General features: G+C 38.4%; 1 protein-coding gene across 4 annotated transcripts in view; it reads right to left on the bottom strand.

The window, feature by feature from the left end:
- The window catches only part of LRRC69 (leucine rich repeat containing 69), a 97279-nt gene extending 90010 nt beyond the window's left edge, over window positions 1-7269 (bottom strand). For all 4 annotated transcript variants that reach the window (XM_027604764.1, XM_027604784.1, XM_027604793.1 and 1 more), the window contains exon 1: window positions 7087-7269. In XM_027604764.1, coding sequence (XP_027460565.1) covers window positions 7087-7269 — 183 coding nt within the window. The remainder of the gene's footprint in view (window positions 1-7086) is intronic.
- Window positions 7270-24073: the final 16804 nt, after the last annotated feature.

Raw genomic sequence — 24073 nt, 5'->3', positions numbered from 1 at the left:
AGATCATTTCTGCAACCTAATGGTTCACCCTGTGAAATACTCATTATGGCTCCACATCATTTTTTTTTAATCAAGTATCTATGGAGTGCAGTCAGCTCCAATCTTCCCAACTTGATATATTTCCTTCTAAGGGCTGCATGTTTTCCTTATTTTAACCATCTGCTCATTCTCACTAACCCCTATACTCAATTTGGCGTAGAGCCCACCTATCAGATGTTTGCCTGGAACTGGCACCAGGCAACTTCTAACATTTAATTAAGCTGTGCTTGTCACTATTAATTGCCACTGTAAACTCTGTGCTATTTATTGTGTCTTTCAATTGCTTATTTGATTTTTAAAATGATATCTATGACTAACTTGGATAAAAACATTTTTAAAAGTGTAAAATGAGTTCAGGGGTGCCTGGGTGGCACAGTCAGTTGAGCCTCCGACTCTTGGTTTCTGTTCGGTCATGATCTCAGGGTGGAGATCTCAGGGTCGTGAGATTGAGCCCTGGGTCGCTCATGCTCAACACAGAGTCTGCTCAAGATTCTCTCTCCCTCTTCCTCTGCCCCGCCCCCCTCTAAAAATAAATAAATAAATCATTAAAAAGTGCAAATGTCCATTTTATCTGGACATCTTTTTGAACTAAATCATGCTTGATGATACCATTTTGGAATAAGCTGTTAGATCATTTGCCTATAACATATATATGTATGTGTTTTAGCTAGTATGTGACTATTAAGCCTGAAATTCTTTAAGGACAGTGAATATTCCCATTCACTATACCTAAATAATACATAATATAATGTTAGGTTCTGTAAACTATTTAGTAAAAATAATTGAATCAAATTAATGAGAGAAGATTAACGGGATTTTTACATTTTTTAATTAGCATGTGTATGACCAAGGTATATCGGGGAGGGTAACATTATGGCTCACTCTGCTAATTCTTATAAATGCCTTTTTAAAATTTTTTTAAGGAATCTGTGGCATATTTAAAAATCACACTTTAGGGGTGCCTAGGTGGCTCAGTCATTAAGCGTCTGCCTTCGGCTCAGGTCAAGATCCCAGGATCCTGGGATCAAGCCCTACATCATGCTCCCTGCTCAGCGGGAAACCTGCTTCTCCCTCTCCCAATCCCCCTGCTGTGTTCCCTGTCTCACTGTCACTCTCTCTCTGTCAAATAAATAAATAAAAATCTTTAAAAAATAAATAAATAAAATAAAACCACAGTTTAATACAATTGCCAAATGCTTTTCTCTAAGTTCAGCTATTCCTGACTTTGTTTATTTGAATAATTTTGCAGATTTCAAAACTATTATTTAAATTTGCATAACTTCTTAATATATAAAGTCAGATTTCTCAAAACAATTGTAATTTCATTGGAAAGAGAGGCAAAGTTTCCAAAGTCCAGCATACCATCTAATCTCTCTAGGGATACCTGCAACCTTTAAGTACTGTCCCCTTAGACCCCCAACGTGAAACCCAGTGTCACGGAATTGGCAAGTCCTACTCACTCATCATAAGAAAGACTCTCTGACTGGCATTGACAGTAAAATCATGAACAAAATATTACCCGTTAGCATCCTGTCAGAAGCTTCTTAAGAATATGGAAGAAACGAGAGTTTCAAATTGTCAGAAAAGAGGAATTACAACACAAAACTGACATTTAGTTAAAATGTAAAACCCAAAGTGTTTGGAAGAATGAAGCATTTGGATGTTTGAGTGAGGGTAGGGGCTACAGTTTTCCTAGTAACCAGGATGTTAAGGCATTCTATACAAGGTAATGCTGACAGCAACATTAGGTGCTAAGAATAATGAAGCATGTTTTAGAGATAAGGCAAGCAGGGCATAGAGAGATAATGTGAGCTGTTTCCCATCACCTAGCCTGCAAGTGAGAGAAGAGGGTTGAGCCTCTTCTGGACACCTGACTGCCAGCTAGTGGAGAAAGCTCAAGTTCCAGAAAGGGTGCAAGAGGCTTAACACAGGCTTGCGCAGAGAGGCAGAGGCAAAGAAAGAATAAAGGAGCTTGGAGAGAAGGAACTCCCTAGGGGCCTGTGTACCTGGACAGGAGAGAGTAAAGCAGGATAATAAATCCCTGTTTGATAGGAAAGCCAGGCTTAGAAAACAGAGGCACTACTTGATGGAGGAAGAAATTTCCAGTGGTAAGGACAGAAGAAAGGACAGTACGGCTGACAAACAGTGCAGATGACATCAGTTCCCTACTGTTTCTTGAGGCTTCTAGAGTGAGACCCGGAACCCCAAAGGAGGGAGAAAGGGAAGTGTTTGCATGTGCTGTGCCTCTGGTGTTCCTCTGCATAACTCATCCTCCAGATCTTCACTCCGTTGCACTTCTCAGGACAACCTTCTCTTACCTCTCTGACTAGAGATGCTCATAGCACGGTATAATTCTCCTTCATGGTACTTCTCACAATTATAATTTTACCTCTATTTGATTGCCTTTCCCCACCAAACCTGAGAATAGGGACCCATGGATATTTTTGTTCTTTTTTACATTGCCAAAAGCTATCAGAGTGCCTCATCCACTGCGGGCACACATAACTATTTGCTGAACATGGGAAGAAAGGACGAGTGGAAGGAAGGAAGCAAACAAGCAAGCAAGGGAGGGAGAGAGAGAGGAAGAAAGGAAGTTGATTGTGTTAGGGGTCAATGAGAAGGGCAGTAAAAATAAGAAAAGGAGAGACTAAAAACACAATAACAAATTTACAAACTACCCAACTCTGCTTAAGATTGGCCTTACTTACTGTCAATTGTTTATGGTCAAATAAAAAGCTTTGGTAGATCGTATCTTATTTCCGGGCAGTTACACATGTGAGCCTCATAAGGGGAACGTTACTGTACTACCATTGGACCATATGAGGCGTGTTAACAGTGCTACACACGAATAGAGATGATGGTTATTTGTTTCTCTGGGGATTTTAAAACTATGGCTGATTTGCCTATAAAAAGACTTTGTTCCTAGATGATGCCATAATTATGATAACATTGTGTTTGGCTAAATTGGACTCTGAAAATGGCTTCCATCCCATTCCACTGAAGTCCACAATATACGGTTTACTAGTTGCCAGGCACTGGGAACTGGTAAACTGGACAAAACAAGATCTCCTCCCTCAAGAGTTACAAAGTGCTTCTTTGAAAATTGTTGCTATCCCAGCACTTCATCAGTCACAGACCAAATGCATTCACCATAAATTACAGGGCATTAACTCATTTTTTTCATGTCATTAGAAGTGATTAAAATTTCCCCAAATTTCACTAGTCAAATAAACAAAGAAAGAAGTAGGATCTGTATTTTCTAAAGAACCTCCTCCCATTTTATGCTTGTTGCCAGTTACACTACAATGGTAATAGTAATCTTAATAGCAATTATAACTTCGAAAAGTTCCTATGTGCCAGGCATTGAGCTTTACATATGTTAACATTTAACTTAATCCTCAAACAAAAAGATACGGTCCATGTGTTTTTCACATTTGTATCCTTGGGACCAGCACAGACACAGGAAGATGAATTGTAAATGTTTGTTAAAAGAATGTGTATGTAAAGAAATGGTAAGTGGGGAGGACCCATGTAGCATTCAAACTTTCTCTCTTTAGGCAACCCAGTTTTTGTTTTTAGGAACTGCAAGTTGAAATACCACACCCTGGTAAATTTCACATTAAGTATATAACTAATGAAACAGCTGAAAGCAACCTTGAAAGAGACCTCATTTTATAGATGTATTCACTGGTTGAGGGACCTTGACAAGTGATTTAATCTCTTACTGAACCATACATACATTTTATTAACAATAGGAGGGTAGTAACTTCCTTGAAAATGAACAGAATTCCTAGCATTGTGCCTGGCTCTCAAGAAATGATTGATGTTGTTATTCTATTTGATACCATTTTATGAGTGCTGAAATTTAAAAGTATTATTTTTGCTTTAGGAACTTAAAAAATATCAAGACCATTTTAATATTTTGTAGAAAATATGACCAAAAATCAGAATATTGGGGCAAACTGGACTTCCTACAATGATTTAAAAAAAGGCTAGTCCAAAAGGCAAGCACAGTATAGACCCCCCAAAAATGTGGTAGGGGGATACTTTTAATAATTACTCATAAAATGTAGGATTTGAGGCAATACAAGAAAGAGTCCAAACTAACTCTTGAAAAATACATTCAGGGATTTTATAGAAAATGATGAGAATAAGAATGATGATCTTAGAACTATGATATACATATCACCAGGTTATAAAGATCACAAAGACACTTTGTGGCTTAGATCATTCCTCAACTTTTCAGCTTAAATGCCAAATATCCTGCCTGCCTTCTTACCATCTTCTCCTTAGCACTGATCACTGCCTCACATCCTGTTTGTTTTGCTTGTTAGTTTGAAGCTCCATGAAGGCAGGGTTTTCATCTGTTACTCATTCACCAGTTCCTAGTGCCTGAGACACAGATGGTGCTCAATACTTACTTGTGGATGGAGTAAATGAAGGCAGAAATTGAGACCCAGGGGGATTAAGCCCCTTTTATTTAGCTGGTACGTGGCTGAACCAGTTCAGATATCCAGGTCTCCCAAACATTCCTCCAGGGCGAGCAGCCCCTCTTAGCTCTCTCTTTTCTATCATCTGTCCTTTCTGTTAGAAACTATGGGAATGACTGTGCAGCATTTCTGAACCATATGAACAATCTATATCTTTTTTAGCACATTTTATTTGAGCTATGTCTACAACTCCCATTATGAAGGGGAGATTGACTTTTTTCAAAATTCCACAACTAGGGAGACTCTATATGAGAAAAATTGCTAGTTCATGAACAGCTAAACAGCTATGCCATTAGCCTGAATCTGACTTGTAAAGCACTTTAAAGGTAGACCACAAGAAGTCTACTTTCTAAATCAGATGAATTTGTCTTTAAAACTAAGGGCTGAGCTTAGCCAGGTCCCTATTTAAGGAAGTTGTGAGCAAACAGAAGTCAAAATTTAGGGGCTCTCCTAAATAGAAGGATAAGGAGGAAAGTACTGGGGGAGCCATGAGAAGAAGACAAAGTAAAGATAATCAGACTTCGGCTTTTTTTCCCTGAGGAAATATATTTTACAGTCTTTAATTTTTTTTTTTACTAAATAGCTATTGACAAAACATGAAGGAAGAATACACATTTTTAGACATGCAAGGGTTAAAAAAAAAATTGAACTACCACATACCCAGACGAGGATGGTATCTGGAGACTTACTCTTACAAAATAAGAAAGGAAACCAAGCAAGAGGAAAATATGGGCCAGAGGAAACAATGGGTCCAATTCAGGAGAGCCGCCCTAGCCTGACATTATCCAGCAAACCTACACAGTAATCAGCTTCAACTGGGGCAGGAGGATGGAGGCCCCTGGGGGGATGTCACTCAAGGAAAAAGCACACTTGATAGAATATGTAACATAATCCAGTTTGAAATAAAACAAGGTCATGCCAAAGGCAAAAGACACAAGAATAAAAGAAAGGCAACTGGAAACTCCAAGGGAACAGAAATGGGATATAAGGAAGAAAATATAATCATAATACATTAATTAACTCTGCATGAATGATATTTAATGAATGATATGCATCTTAGAATTCCCCAAGAGACAAAATATTTAACCACAGTTATAACTGAATACAGTGTAAATGGTATACATCTTATAAAAGTAATAAGTTTAAAATTTTTGGTGAGGAGGAGGGAAGGAGAGCTGAAGGTGGATTAGAGATGCTGACACGGTCATCTTACAAAGTGGGGACAAAAAAGAGACTGCAGTTGGGAAGAGAAGAAATGAAGGTGTAGTAATATTAAGTTTAAAAGACAACTATGGAGAAACTAAGTATATTAATAGTATTTGAAAGAATGAAGAAGAGTGATATCTAAAATGGAAAAATCAAGGAAAAAAAGATGAGTAAAAAATGTTTATACATGGAGATCAGGTTTGGGGGTGAGGGAGGGTGGGACAGAAGATAGTAGCTTTTTATTATAAGCCTTTGGTAGTATTTGATTTTCTTAAAACAATGCATTGTGTTACTTTAATGGAAAAAAAATCAAGTGGGGGGAGAAAATCAGGTCGTGACTCAGACAAATCCTAAATCCTTTTGCATAGAAACTCCTCTATTCTATTAGAAAAGTCCAAATCTTTGTCCTGTAACCATATATGCACTTTGGAAGTTACCATTAAAAGGAGGAGTTTGTGAGTATTACCCTATTTTTTTTAAAAGACTTGGCCACAGATTACAAGTTCAAATAATTCTGTGAATCTAGAAGGAAATGAGGTAGGTGAAGGTAAGAAAATAGATTTTTTTATTTCTTTCTTTTTTTTGGTAACTCTGAACTCAAAACCAATGAACTGCAATGACTTTACTGTTTATAGGTTCTTCCAGTGTTTGGTGACAGTTTAGAAGCAAATAAAAAGAAAACTGCAAAATTAATATCCCTTGCTTTCTCCCAATGTCAAGATTTTTAGCCGCTGAAGTTTCACATTGTTGGGCAGAAATGTTTAACACAAGCATCTGGGATTCATTCATGTCAAATGTTGCTCTTTCAGAAGGGTATTCTTTATTTAAAATACTAACCTTCTTTTAAAGCCTGCTTCAGAAGAAATGAATGTTTCTTCCTTCCCATTCCTTGCCAACACTCCCATTTCAAAATTCAGCCTGCTCTAGGAAATTGAAAAGGAACCCCCTTGCTACATCCAAAAACTATCTTCATTCCATATGCAAAGCTTCAGGATAGTCTCCAGGGTGAACTGCATCTCGGGGATCCTCAATCCCACTTCCAGATGGAGCCCCCAAGGTAGGCAAGCAGATCCAGGCTCTCATCCCTTTTCCAGATGACAGCCTCCAGAAAGATGAGTATGGCAGAGACCTAATCCTCTGATTCCAGATGTGCACACAAATAAGTTGAAACATCTTCTCCCCTACCATATGTAATCCCCTAAGGGAGAGGGCTTTTTGATGCCTCTCCAACAACCCTCCATAGTAAGACTCCCGGGAGCTGTCTCCAGAGATCAAAGCCTTATTTTTCTCTCACCTCTTTTCTCTCTTCCTATTTTCCAACCTCAGTCCAAAATGATATGCTATTCCTCACCTGGGTCAAGGTGCTTATCTCAGGGCCCACCTTGGGTATTTGGTTATTCTGAAGATCCAGAGTCTTCAGGCCAGGCAGTTTATCTAATGTTGAGGGCATCTTTGTTATCTTCTTCCCATTCAAGGTAACGATCTTAGTGTTTTCACCACCCTTCAATGCTCTTACTAACAACCTTTCAGTCATGGGCTTATAAGAAAAATAGAAGAGGGAGAAAGTAATCACGAGGGATTAACTTACTTATTGTGCCTCCTTAGAACCTCTAATTATAGAATGGGTGTGTCATGGAAACAAAAACATTCTGAGATCTACCATGTCGAGGACAGGAGGCATCAGAGTGTTTCCTGTGAAAAAGGTAGGGAGAGGAAATAGCTGATTCCAGATCTGGAGCAGGAAGTGTACAAGAGGAGCCTAGGATATCTTATGCCAGAGACATGGAAGTTATCAGACTAATGAGATCACACATCAAAAGGACACAAAAACCAACTTCCAGAGGTTCCCATTGGTCTAAACCAGGAAATTTGAGGATCAGAAAGAATAATCTAGAATCAAACATGTGAAAATACATTAAAATCTAAGAGTTCATAATGGTATTTTAAAAATAAGAGAAACTCATTGATTACAAAGGGATTGCTAAGGAACTCATAAGTCTGAAAATTGATAAAGAAAAAAATGAAGCATTTATTCTGCTTTTCCACTACAAGTGCATTTTAGTGTAACTTAAGGGTTAATAAAGTTCCTACTCAAAGAAAAAATAAAAGCCAATAAATGAGGAAAGAAAAACAGATTTAGAAAAATCACTATTTTTGCAAATCCAAATAAAGAACGGAGCTCACAAAAATCATAATTGGATGCTAAGAGCATTAGGTAAGAGGTTGATGAGAACTTTATAAGTAAGAAATCAGGCTAATAACTTAAAAATCAGTTTTAGCATCATTAAAATTGAGACAACCACATGTTTTAAGTCTCATGATGTGATGCAATTAAAAAAAGCACACAGGACCACTTATGAAATATTCTTGCCTAAAAATTGAATCTGAACGTAGTCATGTGTCCAGAGCTAGCTGCCATTTACAGAAAATATGAGGACTAGAAAACAAGCTAACTTCATGTCAGGGAAGCAGTGAGCCAAATCCAGAACATGAGAAATTCTGCAGAATTGATAAAAGGTTCAACCAACAAATCAATGGCATTAATAAAAAGGAGGAGAAACAGGAAATAAATGAGACAAGAAAAATTACAGCCAAATGCAATATGTGGGCCTTGTTTGGATCCTGATTTGAATAAAAATATTATGGAGTCAACTGGGGAAATGTGATCATGGACAGGATATTAGATGATAGGAATTGCTAATTCTGCTATGTGTGATAATAGTGTGCTGGTAGTGTTTTTTAAAATGTACTTAACATCTAGAAATGCATCTGAAATTTGCAGGTGAAATGACATGATGTCTTGAATTTTCTTTAAAATACTGGGGGGACAAGTGAGTGGAGAAACATCAAACTTATTGATGCTCAGTAATGGGTATATATGGGTTTATTATATTATTCTCATTATTCAAATAAAAGGTTAGGACAAGATAAAAATAACAGGAATGAGGTGGAGCTGAAACATATTTGATTACTATTAGAACTTATGAGTCAGTTTGAGACTTGGAGGTATTTGGGATTGTGTGTGTGTTATATGTTATATGTTTTATATATATGTTATATGTTACATAAACATATATATATGCCTATATACATATATATAGTCCTAAAGAATCATCTTTAAATTTATGAAGAGTAGTATGTACATCAGTACCATCATAATAGTAAAACAAGAGGTGCAAGTAGTGACTTCCAGTTGCTAGAATAAAATCATTTTCAGCTACTTAATCACTGTGCTTTGTCTTATCTCTTCCAAACCTATCTTCCAGCTTCTTTACTGATACTGTTTTAGTTTCTTAAGAACAATCATGCTGTAACTCTCTAAACAAACTGATCACGGACTTTAAAAAAGAAATCTCATGGACACTCATCTCCTCTGAAGTAACTCTATGCAGCCAGTACCCCAGCTGACACTATCCAAATACTGGTAATTTGTTACTGCCAGGTAACAGGTAAACAGACCACTGCAAGCTAATACTGCTTCATATTAATTTGCTTAACCTAGAAAATCTGGTAAACATTCTTGACTCCTCCTTTTCTCTTACTTCCAACATCAGTCAGTCCTACTAATACTACAGGCTCCAGTTATCTGTTGCTGGGTAACAAACCACTGTAAAACATGGCTTAAGACATTTATTTTATTCACAAATCTGCAATATGGGCAGGGCTCAGTGGAGAAAGCTTGTCATTGTTGCTTTTGGCACCTGCTGGGATGGCTCAAAGGCTGAGGTGGAAATCATCTAAAGGCTCATTCACTTATATCTGGTAATAAGTGCTGGGACCTTTGGGCAGTCAGCCAGAACACCTCCATGCAGCCAATCCAAGGTGGCTTGAGCTTCCTCCCAACATGGTAGCTTAGTTCTAAGGGTGAGCACCCCAAGAGAGAAAGTGAAATGGAAGCCATATCACTTCATGACCTAGCTTCGTATCATGTAGCATCACTTCTGCCACATTCTATTCATTAGAAGCAAGGTACTCAGAACAGCCCATATTCAAAAGAAGATGAATCACCTCTCAATGGTAAGTGGACATGTCTTAAAACTCACCACAGTCCACCCCCGGCCATGAGTTATTTATATTCCTTCAACACACAAAATAGACTTTCTTGCAAGATCCCCATTCTCCAAAAGTTTCATCTGTTTAGAGCATCAGATTCCAGAATCTTGTCATCTTCCTTGAGTCCATTTCAAGGACAGTTCATCTTGATCTGAAGACCCATGAACTAAAGAGACAAGATATCTTGTCCTCACATACCCAGAATTTAACAATGGGTGAGGTGAAACATAGGACAGACAATAGACATTGCCACTTAAAAAAGGGAAAAATGAGAGGCACAAGGAAGCCTTGGTTTGTAGCAATTCTGGAACTTAAGTAGGTATGTGTTGTCAGATCCTTGATTAATGTTCAGTCCAACTGCCTGGGGCTGGCTTTTGGTCTCCTATCTGGGCTCCTGAAATATCTTTACTTTTTCATAAAACATTGCCCTTGTTTGCTAAATTTTCTCAGAGTGCTTGTCCATAGAAGCTCAAGACACCAAAGACCTCTTTTCATTTTTCTCTTTTTTTGGTAACAACTTTGATTTGTAATTCATGTTCCACACAATTCATCCATTTAAAGTGTGCAATGCAGTCGTTTAAATATATTCACCAAGTTGTGCGACGATCACCACAATTTTAGAACTCTGATCACTGAAAAAGAAGCCCTGTGTACTTTAGCTATCACCCTCCCATTCTTCCCATCCACTCCAGCCCTAGGCAGCCACTGATCTCCTTTCTATCTCTATAAATCGGCCTCTTTTGGACATTTTATATAGATGGGATCATACAACACGTGGTCTTTGGTGACTGTCTTTCACTCAGTGTTTCCAGGTTTCATCCATGTTATAGCATGTACCACTTCATTCCTTTTTATCACCTAAAGATGTTCCATCATATGGCTCTAGTACTTTTTTTTTTAATCAATTTATCATTGGATGGAAATTTAGGTTGTTTCTACTTTTTGGCTATTATAAATGATGCTATGGACATTTATGTGAATTTTCTTGAGTATCTATCTAGGAAAGGAATTGCTACATCATAGGGTACTTTTAAGGAACTGCCAGACTGTTTCCCAAAGTGGCTGCATCAGTTTACATTCCTACCAACAGTGTATGAGGGTTCATCCTTTCCTTTTATTTTTTAAAAGGTTTTATTTATTTGAGAGAGACAGCAAGAGCAAGAGAGAGAGCATGAGCGCACACGAGGGTGGTGCAGAGAGACAAGCAGACTCCCCACTGAGCTGGGAGCCTGACACGGGGCTCAATCCTAGGACCCTGGGACCATGAGCTGAGGCAGACACTTAACCAACTAAGCCACCAGTGCCCCCATCCTCTCATTTTATACTGTCACATTTGGGGGCGCCTGGGTGGCTCAGTCAGTTAAGTGTCCAACTCTTGATTTGGTTCAGGTTGTGATCTCAGGGTCCTGGAATCAAGCCCCACATTGGGCTCTACACTCAGCGGGGGGGGGGGGGGGGAGTCTGCTTGAGGATTCTGTCTCTCCTTCTCTCTCTGCCCTTCCCCATTCTTGTGTTCTCTCTCTCTCTCTCAAATAAATAAATTTTTTTAAAAAGTTCTACTGGAGGGGTAAGGAGCAAGATGGCAGAGGAGTATGAGATCTAAATTTTGTCTGGTCCCAGGAATTCAGCTAGATAGTTATCAAACCATTCAGAACACCTACAACTCAACAGGAGATCGAAGAAAAGAATAGCAGCAATTCTATGAACAGAAAAGTGACCACTTTCTTGAAGTGTATATTTTTCTGGGGTCATGGTTACCCTTTTAGCATTTTGTTCTCTCATTCATCTATTTTCCTCTGGACAAAATGACCAGACAGAAAAACTCACCTCAAAAAAAAAAAAAAAAAAAGAAAAGAAAAGAAAAGAAAGAACAAAAGGCAGTACAGACTGCCAGGGACCTAATCAATATAGACATTAGTAAGATGTCAGAACTAGAGCTAGAGTTCAGAATGACAATTACAAAGATACTAGCTGGGCTTGAAAAAAGCATAGAAGATACTAGAGAATCCCTTTCCGGAGAAATGAGAGAACTAAAATCTAACCAAGTCGAAATCAAAAAGGCTATTAATAAGGTGCAATAAACAATGGAGGCTCTAACTGCTAGGATAAATGAGGCAGAAGAGAGAATTAGTGACATAGAAGACCAAATGATGGAGAATAAAGAAGCTGAGAAAAAGAGCGATAAACAACTACTGGATCACAAGGGGAGAATTCGAGAGATAAGTGATACCATAGAGCAAAACAACATTAGAAAAATTGGGATCCCAGAAGAAGAAGAAGGGGTGGGGGGCAGAAGATATATTGGAGCAAATTATAGCTGAGAACTTCCCTAATTTGGGGAAGGAAACAGGCATCAAAATCCAGGAGGCACAGAGAACCGCCCTCAAAATCAATAAAAATAGGTCAACACCCTGACATCTAATAGTAAAACTCACAAGTCTCAGAGACAAAGAGAAAATCCTGAAAGCAGCTCGGGACAAGAGGTCTGTAAGCTACAATGGTAGAAACATTAGATTGGCAGCAGACCTATCCACAGAGACCTGGCAGGCCAGAAAGGACTGGCATGATATATTCAGAGCACTGAACGAGAAAAATATGTAGCCAAGAATACTATATCCAGCTACACTGTCATTGAAAATAGAAGGAGAGAGAAAAAGCTTCCGGGACAAACAAAAACTAAAAGAATTTGCAAACACCAAACCAGCCCTACGAGAAATACTGAAAGGGGTCCTCTAAGCAAAGAAAGAGCCTAAAAGTAACATAGACCAGAAAGGAACAGAGACAATATACAATAACAGTCACCTTACAGGCAATACTATGGCACTAAATCATATCTTTCAATAGTTACCCTGAATGTAAATAGGCTAAATGCCCCAATCAAAAGACACAGGGTATCAGATTGGATAAAAAAACAAGACCCATCGATATGCTGTCTGCAAGAGACTCATTCTAGACCCAAAGACACCTTCAGATTGAAAGTGAGGGGGTGGAAAACAATTTACCATGCTAATGCACATCAAAAGAAAGCTGGGGTGGCAATCTTTACATCAGACAAATTAGATTTAAAACCAAAGACTATAATAAGAGATGAGGAAGGACACTACATCCTACTTAAAGGGTCTATCCAACAAGATCTAACAATTTTAAATATCTATGCTCCTAACATGGGAGCAGCCAATTATATAAGGCAATTAATAACAAAATCAAAGAAACACATGGACAATAATACAATAATAGTGGGGGCCATTAACACCCCCTCACTGAAATGGACAGATCATCTAAGCAAAAGATCAAGAAGGAAATAAAGCCTTTTTTTAAATATTATTTTATTATGTTATGTTAGTCACCATACATTACATCATTAGTTTTGGAAATAAAGGCTTTAAATGACACACTGGACCAGATGGACTTCACAAATATATTCAGAACAATCCATCCCAAAGGAACAGAATACATTTTCTTCTCTAGTGCCCATGGAACATTCTCCAGAGTAGATCACATCTTGGGTCACATATCAGGTCTCAACCGGTACCAAAAGATTGGGATAATTCCCTGCATATTTTCGGACCACAGTGCTTTGAAACTACAACTCAGTCACAGGAGGAAAGTTGGAAAGAACTCAAATACATAGAGGCTAAAGAGCATCCTACTAAAGAATGAATGTCAACCAGGAAATTAAAGAATTTAAAAAATTCATGGAAACCAATGAAAATGAAAACACAACTGTTCAAAATCTTTGGGATGCAGCAAAGGAAGTCCTAAGAGGAAAGTATATAGCAATACAAGCCTTTCTCAAGAAACAAGAAAGGTCTCAAATACACAACCTAACCCTACATCTAAAGGAGCTGCAGAAAGAACAGCAAATAAATCCTAAACCCAGCAGGAGAAGAGAAATAATAAAGATCAGAGCAGAAATCAATGAAATAGAAACCAAAAGAACAGAACAGATCAATGAAACTAGGAGCTGGTTCTTTGAAAGAATTAATAAGATTGATAAACCCCTGGCCAGACTTATCAAAAAGAAAAGAGAAAGGACCCAAATAAATAAAATCATGAATGAAAGAGGAGAGATCACCACCAACACCAAAGAAATACAAACAATTATAAGAACATATTATGAGCAACTATATGCCAGCAAATTAGACAATCTGGAAGAAATGGATGCATTCCTAGAGATGTATCAACTACCAAAACTGAACCAGGAAGAAATAGAAAACCTGAACCGACCCATAACCAGTAAGGAAATTGAAGCAATAATCAAATCTCTCCCAACAAACAAGAGCCCAGGGCCAGATGGCTTCCCAGGGGAATTCTACCAAACATTTAAAGAAGAATTAATATCTATTCTTCTGAAACTGTTCCAAAAAATAGAAACGGAAGGAAAACTTCCAAACTCACTTTATGAGGCCAGCATTACCTAGATCCCAAAACCAGAAAAAAAACCCATCAAAAAGGAGAACTACAGGCCAATATCCCTGATGAACATGGATGCAAAAATTCTCACCAAAATACTAGCCAATAGGATCCAACAGTACATTAAAAGGATTATTCACCACAACCAAGTAGGATTTATTCCTGAGGTGCAAGGTTGATTCAACATCCGCAAATCAATCAATGTGATATAATACATTAATAAAAGAAAGAACAAGAACCATATGATCCTCTCAATAGATGCAGAAAAAGCATTTGACAAAATACAGCATCGTTTCTTGATTAGGACTCTTCACAGTGTAGGGACAGAGGGTACATACCTCAATATCATAAAAGCCATCTATGAAAAACCCACAGCAAGTATCATTCTCAATGGAGAAATACTGAGAGCTTTTCCCCTAAGGTCAGGAACATGCCAGAGATGTCCACTATTACCACTGCTGTTCAACATAGTACTAGAAGTCATAGCCTCAGCAATCAGACAACAAAAAGAAATAAAAGGCATCTGAATCAGCAAAGAACAAGTGCAACTCTCACTTTTTGCAGATGATATGATACTTTATGTGGAAAACCTAAAAGACTCCACCCCAAAACTGCTAGAACTCATACAGGAATTCAGTAAAGTGGCAGGATATAAAATCAATGCACAGAAATCAGTGGCATTCCTATACACCAACAACAAGACCAAAGAAAGAGAAATTAAGGAGTCAATCCCATTTACAATTGCACCCAAAACCATAAGATACCTAGGAATAAATCTAACAAAAGAGGCAAAGAATCTGTACTCAGAAAACTATAGAATACTCATGAAAGAAATTGAGGAAGACACAAAGAAATGGAAAAACGTTCCACGCTCATGGATTGGAAGAACAAATATTGTGAAAATGTCTATGCTACCTAGAGCAATCTACACATTTAAAGCAATCCCTATCAAAATACCATCCACTTTTTTCAAAGAAATGGAACAAATAATCCTAAAATTTGTATGGAACCAGAAAAGACCGTGAATAGCCAGAGGATTGCTGAAAAAGAAAAGCAAAGCTGGGAGCATCACAATTCTGGACTTCCAGCTCTATTACAAAGCTGTCAACATCAAGACAGTATGGTACTGGCACAAAAACAGACACATAGATCAACGGAACAGAATAGAGAGCCCAGAAATGGACCCTCAACTCTATGGTCAACTAATCTTTGACAAAGCAGGAAAGAATGTCCAATGGAAAAAAGACAGTCTCTTCAACAAATGGTGTTGGGAAAATTGGACAGCCACATGCAGAAGAATGAAACTGGACCATTTCCTTACACCACACACAAAAATAGACTCAAAATGGATGAAAGGCCTAAATGTGAGACAGGAGTCCATCAAAATCCTTGAGGAGAACACAGGCAGCAACCTCTTCGACCTCAGCCGCAGCAACTTCTTCCTAGAAACATCGCCAAAGGCAAGGGAAGCCAGGGCAAAAATGAACTATTGGGACTTCATCAAGATAAAAAGCTTTTGCACAGCAAAAGAAACAGTCCACAAAACTAAAAGACAACTGACAGAATGGGAGAAAATATTTGCAAATGACATATCAGATAAAGGGCTAGTATCCAAAATCTATAAAGAACTTATCAAACTCAACACCCAAAGAACAAATAATCCAATCAAGAAATGGGCAGAAGACATGAACAGACATTTTTCCAAAGAAGACATCCAGATGGCCAACAGACACATGAAAAAGTGCTCAACATCGCTCGGCATCAGGGAAATCCAAATCAAAACCTCAATGAGATACCACCGCACACCAGTCAGAATGGCTAAAATTAACAAGTCAGGAAACGACAGATGTTGACAAGGATTCAGAGAAAGGGTAACCCTCCTACACTGTTGGTGGGAATGCAAGCTGGTGCAGCCACTCTGGAAAACAGTATGGAGGTTCCTCAAAAAGTTGAAAATAGAGCTACCTTATGACCCAGCAATTGCACTACTGGGTATTTACCCCAAAGGTACAAATGTAGTGATCCAAAGGGGTATGTACACCCCAATGTTTGTAGCAGCAATGTCCACAATAGCCAAACTTGGAAAGAGCCAAGATGTCCATCAACAGATGAACAGATAAAGAAGATGTTACACACACACACACACACACACACACACACACACTGGAATATTATGCAGCCATCAAAAAAATGAGATCTTGCCATTTGCAACAACGTGGATGGAACTGGAGGGTATTATGCTAAGCGAAATAAGTCAATCAGAGAAAGACAAGTATCATATGACCTCACTGATATGAGGAGTTTGAGAAACAAAACAGGATCTTAGGGGAAGGGAGGGAAAACAAGGAGGGAGAGGGAGACAAACCTTAAGAGACTCTTAATCTCAGGAAACAAACTGAGTGTTGCTGGAGTGGTGGGGGGTGGGAGGGATGGGGTGGCTGGGTGATAGACATTGGGGAGGGTATGTGCTATGGTGAGCGCTGTGAATTGTGTAAGAATCACAGACCTGTACCCCTGAAACAAATAATACATAATATGTTAAAAAAAAGTTATACTGTTTCATTTGATCCAAACTGATACAGTCCCTTTTAATATTTTGCAAGCTTGTCTTGAGTTTATAATTCATTCCATCAGCAAAAGCCACACCCACAATGTCTTTGCTAGAGTTGTCCTCTATTTCAGGTTTCCATGTGAAACTACTATGGGACAATAGCCTTAATAACTTGAGAAGCTTGGGTGCCTGGGTGGCTCAGTTGGTTAAGTGACTGCCTTCAGCTCAGGTCATGATCCTGGAGTCCCGGGATCGAGTCCCGCATCAGGCTCCCTGCTGGGCAGGGAGTCTGCTTCTCCCTCTGACCCTCTTCCCTTTCGTGCTCTCTATCTCTCATTCTCTGTCTCTTAAATAAATAAATAAAATCTTAAAAAAAAATAACTTGAGAAGCTCTCGCATCTGTTGACTAGAAAGCATCTTTAATCTTCCTGAGGTCTCAACAAAGGGTTTTGCAGTCATGCTCATGGCTTCATTTCTATACTTCATTTTCCTGACAGTTCCCTGATTTGTTCTCTGTCTGGAACTCATTTAATTTTAGATCATTTACTGTCTGGAGAGACTAGGAATAAGAAAATTTAATTTTTCAAACCCCCAAATTTGTGGCCCATTTACAGTTCTTCTTGCTTGCCTTTCTCCTCTTTTACCATAGGCAGCTAGAAAAATCTAGATAGCACCTTTAACATTTTATCTAGAAATCTCCTTAGGTAGGTCATCCAGTTGATGAGATACACTTTTTATTTTCCATGTTAATGCTGCTGGCATCATTGCTAAACTTTCTGCTACTATGTAACAAGAGTCACCTTTCTTCCAATAATGTAACAATAACATTTCCAATATTTTCCTCATATTCCTTTAAATCCTCACCAGCAGCCTCCTGGAGTAACATCAGGCTCCTGCTAACAGTCTCTTCAAAACCCTTCTAGGGGCGCCTGGGTGACTTAGTCAGTTAAGCATCTGACTTCTTGATTTTGGCTCAGGTCATGATCTCAGGGTCGTGGGATGGAGCCCCAAGCCAGCCTCCATCATGGAGTCTGCTTGAGATTCTCCCTCCTTCTCCTTCTACCCCATCCCCCCACTCACACACAGTTTCTCTCTCTCTCTCTCTCTCAAATAAATAAAATCTTAAGTAAATAAAATAAAAAGACCCTTCTAATTTAACCTGAGTCCCAGTCCCAAAACCCATTACATGGCTTAGGTATTTTGTTAAAGCAGCAAATTCTTTATCAGAGAAGACCAAGAATCACACAGACTGGCCTTAGGTAATTATGGGAGCTGTTTAAGCCATCTATATAGGGATGTTGATGATGTGTGTGGTGCTGTGCTTGCCCCGGGATTCAGCGACGCTGAAGGAGAAGATCTGGCAGAAGTGGGAGAGGCTGCAGGCTCCATGGTTAATTCACACCAGTGAAGCAAGCCAGCACATTGGCAACAGGACACATGTTATTGACACTCGATGCCTTCACGCTAACTTACTAAGCTTCTGCTTGACTTGTGCCTTCCAAATGTGCAAAACATCTCTTGTGGCCAGGACTGGGAAACTATACAGGGAAGGGGATTCTGAGATATAGTCTAAGTTTAAACTGATCCAGTACAAATCCACCACACCATCACCCTTCACACACATATCTGCTTCTCTTTCCACTGCTGTTATCACAGGCCAGTCTCATCATCTCTACCTGTATTACTGCCTATTCTCTGCCACTCTGCAATTACATACATTGTCACTGCCATCAATCATCTTATAATACATCTTGCTTTATGACAAATTTATAATAAATAAAATCTTTCATTGGCCCCTCATTGCTTATAAGTTAAAATCCCAACTATTGAGTTGGAATTAAAGTATCAGTCTAGCCCCAGCGTCATTATATGTCATTCCCTTTCACTAACCTTCTATTCTGCCTCTAGAAGACTACTATTCATCAAAAGAATCAAATATATTTAGTCCTTTGTTTATGCCATTCATTTTTCCTATATTCCTTTGCCACCTGCCTGTTCCTAATCCTTTGAAGAATCTGCTCAAGTATTTCCTCTGTCATTTTCCTTGAACTGTGACCTCTCCGAGCAAAACTGCTTCCATGTTTGTTTCGTGGGGCTTTATACAAACTTTAATTTAGCTTAATACTTTGTATTATTGTTGTCATATTTCTCTCTTGCTATACGTTTGAACCGCAATCTCTATCACTATGCTTGGCATAGAATTCAGTAAATGTTCATTAAATTAAAATGAATTTTATGCTAAGGGGTTGTATGAAGAAGCACCTTATATAAAGTCTATTAGTATAGCATAAATTAATGTTCATGAAAATATAGGAGAAAAGACATGTGAAGACACAGAAGTTTAAAACATTGAGTAATTACTTGTTAGGCACTGTCCAAGATGCCTAGTATACAAATATGAATAACAGTCATTGTCTTCAAGGGGTGTAGAGTCTAGAGGGAAATTAGAAATGTAAATCAGTCATTCATTCATCAAGTATTTATTGTTTTCCAGTTTCACTGAGATATAACTGACATATAACATTGTATAAGCTTAAGGTGTACAAAATAATGATTTGATATGTGTAAATGTGGCAAAATGAATACCACAATAATCAGATATTTACTAAGTGCCCACTACATGCTGGGTACCATTATAGAACTAAGGCACCTTGTTGGTTCAAGGAAGATTTCCTGCTGTTGATTGTTGAGTCTAGTCATAACAGGTTAAGAAGAATTAAGCAGTTGATTAAATAAATACAAGGAGGTGGGGGTGAATTTAAATAAAAGGGGTATGAGAAAAATGTTCACAGGCATGAAATACATGGGTCCATGAAGAATATAAATAATTCTGGTACATGAGTCTAAAGAAAGGAGTGATGGGAAGCGATGCTGGAGAGGTACACAGGACCAGTCATAAAGGGCCCCCCTTAAATGCCATGTTAAGGAATGGACTCATCCTCTAGGACTGGGAAGCCACTGGAAAGTTTAGGTTAGGAGACAGTACTCAGATTTGCATTTCTGGCAGTTCACTTTGGCAGCATGAAGGAAGGGGGAAGTGTAAGGGAGTAGCTCTGTGGGCAGGGACAGCAATTATGACATTTTTGTACTATTCTAAGTGAGAGGAGAAAGGGACAGGGAAGAAATGATAGGGTATAATGTGGGTAGGATTGCCACTACAACCTGATCTCATAGGTACATTAGATTAGATGTGAACCACAATTTAGGGTGTGAAGTGGGGAAATGAGAGTGGGGTAATATTTGGTAGGATGAGGCTGTGGCACAAACCCAGTTCATGAAGACATTAAAAACCTAGGAAGAGAGATGTAGAAAAGGGGATGGGGTTTACTATTTCAGACTTTGGAGTTTTCACTTGCATCTTAAACATGCTCCCTATAAGCACTCAGTTGAAACAGCCTCTGAGCTCTGCTCTATGGGTTGGCCTCCTGGAATGTTGGCATCCAGAGCTTTCCCAGCAACCAGAAATCTATCTATTTGCAGGAAAATTGAAAAATCACCAGTTTTTTGAGAACGCATCATCCTGTGAACTCAGCACAAAACTAGGAACCTTAAATTGAATGTTAATCTAGAATGTGAAGGTGACTTACATAAACAGCAAGTCAGTCAAACTGGCTTTATCTCTCTTTTCATCAGTAAAATAACAAGAATACCAATCTATTCCACTGAGATTGTGTGGGAAATATCTAACTGCTGATTATTAACTACTTTGGAAGTATACAGTGCTGAAGGAGTGCTAAAATATTTAGCATCCTAGAATCTCAAGGACTTTAAAACAATCAGTAATTTTATTAACACACTAATTAACATCTACAACACATCTACCAACATTTATTAACATCCATAGTAGAAAAGAACCTATCTAATTCCTATGACAGGGGCCCCGGTGACAAAGGATTTTGAAAGCTGCAAAAATGCATTGAGAACAGGAGTTCATAAACACAGGTTATGGCAGAAACCAACACACTTACTTGAATTATTTTGGCAAGCTTATTTTGTGATTAAAACGTGGTCTGAGATTTGGGGTAAAAGTTTTCAAACATGAGCAGATCCTTCATATACTAAAAACCTACTGCAGAAATTCTCGGTCCTGTAATAAAAAAGGGCACTGGCTTTCTCTTGGTTCGTTTTCTTTTTAAATGTGGAAATGGAAGCTTTGATTTAAAGGGTTTTAGATTCTCAGGGTGCCTGGCTGGCACAGTCTGTTAAGCATCCAACTCTTGGTTTCGGCTCAGGTTGTGATCTCAGGGTTGTGAGATTGAGCCCCACATCAGGCTCCATGCTCAGCGGGAAGCCTGCTTCTCCCTCTCCCTCCGCTCTTCCCCCCTGCTCATGCTGTTTCTCTCTTGCAAATAAATAAATAAAATCTTCAAAAATATATAAATAAGAAAAATAAAATGACTTTACTTGGCAAAATTAAGAGTTGATAACTGAATTTCTTACAAATTGCTTCCTGTGTTAAAATCTGTAAACCACTGTTACATTTCTAACCTCATAGCCAACAAGAATTCTTTGTACAGCACTGCTGACAAATCCTCACCTAGTTCCCTATTTGAACTCCTTTAATGAGAGTGCATTCAGATATCTAAGTAATAAGTTAAAGTAGTGATGGATAACGGATAGTGTACTGCAGGTCGCAGCAGGGACAGGTCCTTGACACAGTAGGCATATATCAGCACCTTAATCAGTCCCAAAAGTGGTACATGCGCACATCTGAAATTTAACAAAAGGTAGAGATCTTGATTTAAAATGTTGTACAAAAGAAAACAGAATTACGTTTTATTGAGCATTTACTATATGTGTGCGAAGTGCTTTACCTAAGTAGGCTTTAGTCCTTGCAGAAGGTCAGGTTGGTATTCTCATCCCTGTTCTAAACATGGGAATGAGACTTGAAGACTTTGAGAGTGAACAATTTGCTAAGCCACGTTGACAGTAAGTGGCAAGGCTGACCTCAGAAGGCAGGCCTTTGAGAATGCAAAATCCTTTATATTTTTTATTTTATTTTTTTTAAGATTTCCTTATTTATTCCGGGGGGGGGCGGAGGGGCAGAGGGGCAGAGGGAGAGGGAGAGTCTTAAGCAGACTCAAAGCTGAACATGGAGCCTGATGCGGGGCTCAATCTCACAACCCTGAGATCACAACCTGAGCCGAAACCAAGAGTTGGATGCTTAACAGACTGTGCCAGCCAGGCACCCTGAGAATCTAAAACCCTTTAAATCAAAGCTTCCATTCCCACATTTAAAAAGAAAACGAACCAAGAGAAAGCCAGTGCCCTTTTTTATTACAGGACCGAGAATTTCTGCAGTAGGTTTTTAGTATATGAAGGATCTGCTCATGTTTGAAAACTTTTACCCCAAATCTCAGACCACGTTTTAATCACAAAATAAGCTTGCCAAAATAATTCAAGTAAGTGTGTTGGTTTCTGCCATAACCTGTGTTTATGAACTCCTGTTCTCAATGCATTTTTGCAGCTTTCAAAATCCTTTGTCACCGGGGCCCCTGTCATAGGAATTAGACAAGTTCTTTTGTATTATAAATGTTAATAAATGTTATAAATGTTAATTAATTATATATACACATATATGTATAAATTTCATGCAATTAAATGAATTTGCCTTATGAAAAATTCATCATCTTATACAAAATTTTCTTATTTTGCAAATGGTATCAGCTTACAGATCAGCATTTAATTACCACTAAGTTAGAACCTCTCCGATTCTACTAAACACCCCCCACAGACACAAATCCACATATACATATATTTTGGAAGTTTCTACCAAAAATTAGATACATAGAAAACAGAAGGAAGTAACCAATTAAAATTAAAAGTAGAAATGAAAGTATCAGGAAAGAGAACAGTGAGATAAAACCAAGCGCAATAAGGTAACTAAATGTTTACAAAGTCTACGGATAGAATTAAAGAACAAAAAGGTGAACCTAAGGGGGGATGTTATGATGCCAATCAAGATTTTGGCTTGAAAACAAGGCACCCTTGACTGAGACATGAACTGTACTTTCCCAGACCAGCTGGGGATGGTGGTGGGTGAACCAGGCCCATGTGCTGGCTTAAGGCCACAGCCACGGCTCAGCCCTTGCTGAGTGCTGCCATGAGGAAGTCCTGGCCCAGTGTCGACAGTTCTGATTTCTTGGAGAAGTAGAAACATGGACTTTAAGTGAAATCTCCCAGCTCTTAAATACTACCAACTAATTCACTTTTGAATTTTCTTTGAACCACTTCAAACAAAATACCTGTCTGGACCCCACTCAGCCAGCTCAGGTGGAGCAAGGCAAAAAGAGCATCAAGGATAACATCCTGAAAGACAGTCAGGAGAAGAGGTGCAGCCAGCACAGAGTCTAAGGAGGAGGAACCCCAGAATAGTGTTGTGAACAGCAGGAAAGAATTTCAAGGAGCAAGTGGTCCAGTGTTAAATGCAGCAGAGACTTCCAGAAAGATAAAAGAACAGGAAAGTGATCACTGGTACCGCTTTTACAGCAGTTTCAGTGGAGTGGTGGTATTAAACCCAGGCCGTTGTGGGTATTCTTTGTGAAGCTTAGTAAAAGTGTTTCCTTAATTCACATTAATTCACCAATAATATCAGAAAAGTTAAAAATTCATTAAAGAATATCATAACCAAACCTGAAAATTCTATTCTGATCAAGAATCTTGACAGCTCAAAAAAAAAAAAAAAAAAAAAAAAAAAGAATCTTGACAGCTCAATTCCAAACAGAATATAAATGTCAAACTTTGAGATAACAGATAAGAAGCAAAACTATTAGAATTTTTACCTTATTATCTCAGATTCTTCCTGGGTCTCATAATGGCCTAAAGCTACAGAAAATCTTCTACGCTGAATACCAAGGGCAGCAGTGAATTTTCCCCATTCCAGCATCTCAGGCTCTGCTTTGTGAACCACCTTCACGATCCAAAACTTTTCCAAAACAAATCATTAGCCTTTCTATCACCTCTGCTTCCCTTCCAGGTGACACACAGGCAAAAAAACAAAAAACAAAAAACAAAAGCAACCCCCACACACACAAAACACAGCAAAACAATAACCATTATTTTCATATTGAGCATTTCCTAAAACGCTAGATTCATTATTTGTACTTTCATACTTACTTGTATCATTCTCCTACTAAGATAAATATTATTCCTATTATTCCTATTTTATAACAAGCAAAGCTCTGAAAGGTTAAATATATGCAAAAGTTTAAAAAATAAGAGCCAGTCAAGATTTAAATCAAGGTCTAATACCAAATTCCAGTATTTTCAGTACATGTGAAAATCCCTAATGATGCTCATCAAATATTCCAGCTCTGCTTTC

Source organism: Zalophus californianus, chromosome 4, assembly GCF_009762305.2.
Source record: "Zalophus californianus isolate mZalCal1 chromosome 4, mZalCal1.pri.v2, whole genome shotgun sequence".
Lineage (NCBI taxonomy): Eukaryota > Metazoa > Chordata > Mammalia > Carnivora > Otariidae > Zalophus > Zalophus californianus.
This window is presented reverse-complemented; position numbering and strand designations above follow the sequence as displayed.